This window comes from Mastomys coucha, unplaced genomic scaffold (assembly GCF_008632895.1).
Source record: "Mastomys coucha isolate ucsf_1 unplaced genomic scaffold, UCSF_Mcou_1 pScaffold18, whole genome shotgun sequence".
NCBI classification, from domain to species: Eukaryota; Metazoa; Chordata; class Mammalia; order Rodentia; family Muridae; genus Mastomys; species Mastomys coucha.
Window position 1 is genome coordinate 51690164 of NW_022196900.1, and position 5576 is coordinate 51695739.

At 38.0% G+C, this 5576-nt stretch overlaps 1 protein-coding gene across 3 annotated transcripts; it reads right to left on the reverse strand.

Annotated features, from left to right (window-relative positions):
• Positions 1-246: 246 nt before the first annotated feature.
• On the reverse strand, positions 247-3158 carry Izumo3 (IZUMO family member 3). Of its 3 annotated transcripts, none has more exons than XM_031376806.1 (7): positions 3136-3158; positions 2455-2529; positions 2215-2304; positions 2005-2022; positions 1525-1605; positions 1073-1163; positions 247-844 (listed from the first exon to the last, which is right to left on the reverse strand). In XM_031376806.1, exons 3-7 carry the CDS (start codon positions 2246-2248, stop codon positions 640-642), a joined length of 429 nt encoding a protein of 142 aa, XP_031232666.1. In that variant the 5' UTR covers positions 2249-2304; positions 2455-2529; positions 3136-3158; the 3' UTR covers positions 247-639. The 3 variants fall into 3 exon arrangements, with proteins under 3 accessions (XP_031232666.1, XP_031232664.1, XP_031232665.1); XM_031376804.1 differs by having other exon boundaries at positions 2670-3144; XM_031376805.1 differs by lacking the exon at positions 3136-3158 and adding an exon at positions 2670-3127 and having other exon boundaries at positions 1090-1163.
• Between the last annotated feature and the right edge of the window lie 2418 nt (positions 3159-5576).

A 5576-nucleotide genomic window follows, 5' to 3' on the forward strand; every position in this document is an offset into this window, starting at 1 on the left:
TTGCCTTGGAAATATGAGAAAGGGGATCTTGGGGACAACTGCTTAGCAAGACAAGTCATGGGGGTGACTGAGAAAACCTCAAAGATACATGTGGGGTAGCAATCTCGAAGAGTCATACTATCTCCCCCCCATAAACACACATTCTCGCATGCACACATACAACATACACACTTGAAAAGGAAAAATAAGTAACTTTGTCTTGATATAGGGATTCAGAAGGAAATAATAGGGACAAACCCCAGCTACTCACAACAACTATTTTTGGACTTTATTTTTCACACATGTATGTGCTTATGAGACTATGATAAAAATTCAATATCTGTTATCTAGGAAATCACCTACAATAATCCTGAATGTACATATGGAAAAATAATAATAAAAACAAAATTCATATTTATAAACATGGAGGTGGCTTATTACTGCCATTTATGTGAGTAACAATACATTTTTATTATCACGTGGCATATGTTTCTTGTGTGTACTGTAGCATAGCAGTTTTCTTTCTGTATAGCTCAGGGTAAATCTTTTTCCCTCTCAATCTGTCCATTGTCTCAGGATGTCGGTAAGGATGTCCACGGGAGAAACTCTAAGCTATATTCCAGTTTTTAAGATGCTGTGATTTTCTGACAACTAAGGAACTCACGTCCCAGTTTGCATTTCTGACTCAGCACATGTAGGCTCCCCAATCAGAGACTGTGAATTTGATTTCCTGAACTCCAAATTTTTTTTCTCATCATCTTTGTAGAGCATCTCCACTAATTCTTCTAATTTCTTCTCCAAATATATCATCAAAGTCCCTCGTATTTCCTTCATTTTCCTCCGATGTGAGATACAAACATGGAATCTGGAGTAGAGAGAGAGAGGACAATCCATAATTCAAGTTAAAAAGCAATGTTTTAAAAAAATAATTATGTAATTAATTTCTTTTACTTCTGGATTACTAGGTGTTCCATCTCTCATGCCCAGCCAGCTTGTGTGTTTTTTTCCTTTCCTCCTTTCCATGAGGGAGAAGGGAATTTAGACAATCACAATCTCGTTTGTAAAGTGATACTTGGAGGGTGGGGAAACTCACAGTAGCACAGCACTTGCCAAAATGACAGCTTCTGCTATAAATATCAGATAGAGAGAAATCTCTCGATTTTCAGCCTTCTCTGCATCCTCATCTGGAAGAGAAAAAGGAAATAGAGAATATGAGTTTGCAATGAGAGGAATTATTGCTGTGACACTTTCTATAGAATGGACATCACTATTGTTGGATCCCTTGTGTTAGACCTCTCCAGAAATTTTCCACTTGCCATCCTTTAGCCTAACAACTCCAGCAGTGGGCTCTAACAGCCAGCCTTATTCATTCTTACCTGCTCCACTGGCTGTACTCTAAGTTACTCATGTTGATATATCCTTTACTCAGCAATTTATTTTAGCTTTCCTTCCTTTTATTTAGTATTACTGTAAGCTTAATTAAAAGTACTTAAAATAAAGGTAGTGGGTCAACTAGTTCTTTGAGACCTGTCCCCACCATGTCACCTTCACAATAGTCTCCTTTGAAACACTGGGTGGTCATTCGAAGACAGGTCCAGCAATCAAGGACAGGACCTTCAGTTACAACTGGCAAAGAAAAATATAATCAGAAAAGGGTCCTGGCAAGGGTTTTCCTTAGCTCATGAATATAGAGTAGTTCTTGGGTATTTCCAGGACTCTTAAGTTACATTTCTTAGAATCCTATCTCTAGCAATCAAAATTCTTAAAAATCCAAAGTTATAAATATTTAGCTCTGGATGAAGTGGAGCAGTGATGTCATAGCTCACATCGGAGCAGTGGGTCAGCATTTCTTCAAAATGTGGGGGTATGTAAAAATTGCTTATGCTTAGATTTTCCCTCGGATGTTATTGATATTTCCTCTACAGCTCTAAAAATTGGGTTCAAGTTGTATCTATTGGAAGAAAAAGCGCAAACAGAGAAAGGAGATGGGCTGGAACCTCTAGGCGTCCCATGTACTGTACTCACTGCAATCTTCTGAACAAGCTAAAAGAGAATCAGAAAGAAATGATGAGCTTAGACTCACCCGCACTGTGCCACACTGATACCCATTTTACCCCTGCTGTCTATTCATTACTCCTAAACCCGCTTGACCTGGATGCTCATTCCCCTTCTCACCCCATAGTTCCTGTTCTCTGACATAATTTCAGTGTTGTTTAGGTAGAAATTTCTCATTACCAACTTCAGAGAAGTTCTTTAGTATTTGTGTCATTTTTTTCTCCAAGTTTTGGCGGATCTCCAGAAACTTGCCTTGAATGATAAAGACTCCTTAAAGAGAAATGGAAGTGATACCAGCAATCAGTGTTATTATTTCTAATGTAAGTCCAATTATATTGCTTTTCTTCTCCCTTGTGAAATTTCCTTAGACCTCTTTACCTGTTTGCACCATAAAGTTTTGACAATGAGATAGTGCCTTACCTTTCCATGTTTCATTGCCCAGTCTATAAAATTCATCCTTCAGCCATACTCTCAATTTCACAACATTTCGAACAGCTACATAGGAAGGAGAAAGGTATGTGTGGGGTAGGCAATAATCATGTATTTGAAGGATATAGCTTGAACCCACTTGTTTTCTCCCATACCTTCCTTCTCCCTTTACCCTCCTAAACTCTCATGACTCAAGCTTCCCTCACCCAACAACCGAAGCATCTTATCCTTGTGGGGGACCTTGGAGCTTATGTGGATTATCCCCTTATGCTGCCTGTCCAGCAGTTGATTTCTCTCAGGAACTTCTAGAGGTACCAGGTTTCCCAACAAGGTCCTAACATCGTCTGTAAATTTGGGGTCACACTCCAAACAGCCTTTGACGCCATGAAAGGCTGCTAGGGACAGAGATGAAAACAGAAGTACCCATAGGTCTCCCATTTCCTTGCCCTGACCCTTCACCCCAACACAGGTTGTCTTGGCAACTGGTTAACTTAGTTCCCTCTTCTTCAAAACTCCAGGAATGAGATCATTGTCTTGGATATTCTGAGTACATTTTCCCCTTCTTTTCCATCCAAATTTTAGGGAATCTCATTTCCCTAAGGATCTTCAGTAGTTTTCTGACTTTTATCCTTCATTTCAGAGAGAGGGAACTGCTGGCTGGGGAGCAGTTACCTGAGTTCTGAGTGTAGAACACAGAGAGAAAAGCCTTTAGCTCATACAAGCAGAATTCTGTGCTGGGAGATATCTAGAGAAGATTTCTTTAGCTCTCTGTCTGTAAGACTCATACAACCTGTTCATTCTTGTACAATAGTAAGAGCCAAGGATGATGGAAGGGATCTCATAAGAGCTGAGAGTTCAGCCTATATTTAACATCTAGGAGGTAAAATATGCCAAGAATATTTGAATGGATTGGGTCTCATTTATTTTTTGCCAGCCATGTTATTTTAATTTAAGGAATGAGCATTTATAAACAGTTGTAGTTGATAAATGTTCTGTAATTTAATTTCTGTAATAAAATTTCCTATAATGTATAAGAAATTTTAGTGCCCAGCAGTGGTGGCACATGCCTATAATCCTAGCACCTGGGAGGCAGAAACAGGCAGATTTCTGAGTTTGAGGCCGGCCTGGTCTACAGTGAGTTCCAGGATAGCCACGGCTACACAGAGAAACCCTGTCTCGAAAACACACACACACACACAAAAAAAAAAAAAAGAAAAGAAAGAAAGAAAGAAAGAAAGAAAGAAAGAAAGAAAGAAAGAAAAATACGTGGTTTTGTGGAATTACTCCTTCGACCATTTTAAAAGCATTTTATCATATTTTATCATATTTTAGTGGACCTGAAGATTTGATCTAGATATAGGAGATGTGAAGTACATAGTAATAATTGGGAATCTAATCATATTTAGGGTACTTGAGCAGATATAGCCTGAAATGCCAATATTATAATACTTCATGGGTAAAATGTAAATCCAGTTATGGGCTGCCGTCTTGGATCACTTACATGGATCACAGACAAGTCGACTTTTCCTTCACTTTATGAGGTCTTGGATTAAAATAAGGCCTTAGTCCTTTGTAGTAATTAAGGCAGTTTTTTTTCTAAGAGGGTTGGTTATGTGTTTTATGTATGTATTGTTTATGTAGCTGTTACCTCCTAGAAAGCTTAAATGTCTGGTAATAAAATTTGTAGCCATGATACCACATAGTCAAAGAATGGATATTGTAAAAGAAATTAAAAGAACTATTATGAATTATATACTTACCATGTGTACAAGTAATATACTAGGCCTTCAGATAGATGATCTTATGTCCTCATGACAGAGCATTGCTTCTAGAAACTGCCATCATCATTTTATTAGAGAAGAATCTGAGAGTCACAAGTGTAGAAATTTTCCCTGAAATAATTTACTGGTTATGGGTAGAGTTCAAACTAAGGTCCACTTGTGTCCAAATTCTATATACTCCATTGTCTCATAGTACCCACATTCTGGAATAAAACAGAAAATAATTAGCTGGAATTTGAAATTTCAAGAGACAAAATCAAGCTCAAATTATTTTATTACTCTCTGAAAATAAAAATTTGTTCTGATTTTACATTTTTTTTACTAGACAATCTCATTTCAAAGAATCATACAAAGAGTTGTTATATGTTAAGGTCTGAAGCCAACGGAACTAATGGAATTTAAATGATATATAGAAAACAAGTTTTGGCATATGTAGCAGATGTGCAACTTGGTCTTCTGTAGAGGAACATACAGGAAACACTTTTGGCTTTGTGGACCAGCAAATCTTTGACACAGTTACTGAAACTTCTGCTAGAGAGAGAAAGCAACTAGCTATGAAGAAAAGGAGGCAGCTTTTCCAACACTTTAAAAGACCAACAGAGTCAACTAACCCAGACCTCTGGGGGGGTCCCAGAAACTAAACCACCAACAAAAAAGCAAGTGTTGGTTGAATCTAGGTCCCCTACACATATGTAGCAAATGTGCAGCTTAATCTTCATGCTGGAACGCACCAACTGGAACGGTGATGGAGCAGAGACACTCTCCCTGACTCTGTTGCCTGCCTTTGGATCCCTTCTCATAACTGGGCTGCCTTGTCTGGCCTCATTGTGAGAGGATGAGCCTGGTCATGCAGTGACTTGATGTGCCAGGGTGGAGTGATACCCAGGGAGGCCTCTCCCATTTCAGAGAAGGTGAGGGGAGTGGGGAAGGGGCTGAATGAGGGGAGACTGGGAGGAGGGAGGCTATGATAGAGATATAAAGTGAATGAATGAATGAATGAATAAATAAATAAATAAGTAAATGAATATTTGTGGCCTTGAAGCTAGCTATGAGAATGCACTGCTGTAGCATATATAAAAATAATTATTATCTTGGAATAGTTCATAGAGTTTCATAAATGTAAAACACTTGAACTTTGCAAAAAGGAGTTGTTTAGAAATTAATTAATAACATAATGAGTACATTAGATGATTAAAATAATAATACTTGTGACTGTAATGTAAGTGCTTAAACTCAAATTCTAGATTGATTATGTTAATATTAGTTTGGATCGGCGTGAAAGAAACAATAGTTTATCATTTGTACAAAGTTTTAGATTAGCCAGCTGTATGC

Coding starts and splice junctions, on each gene's coding strand:
- Izumo3 (XM_031376804.1), bottom strand. CDS start 2,901: ATGGGAGACCTATGGGTACTTCTGTTTTCATCTCTGTCCCTAGCAGCC. Junction 2,530..2,669: donor TAAGATGCTTCGGTTGTTGG/GTGAGGGAAGCT, acceptor CTTCCTATGTAG/CTGTTCGAAATGTTGTGAAA. Junction 1,164..1,524: donor CAAAGGAGACTATTGTGAAG/GTGACATGGTGG, acceptor TTTCTCTTCCAG/ATGAGGATGCAGAGAAGGCT.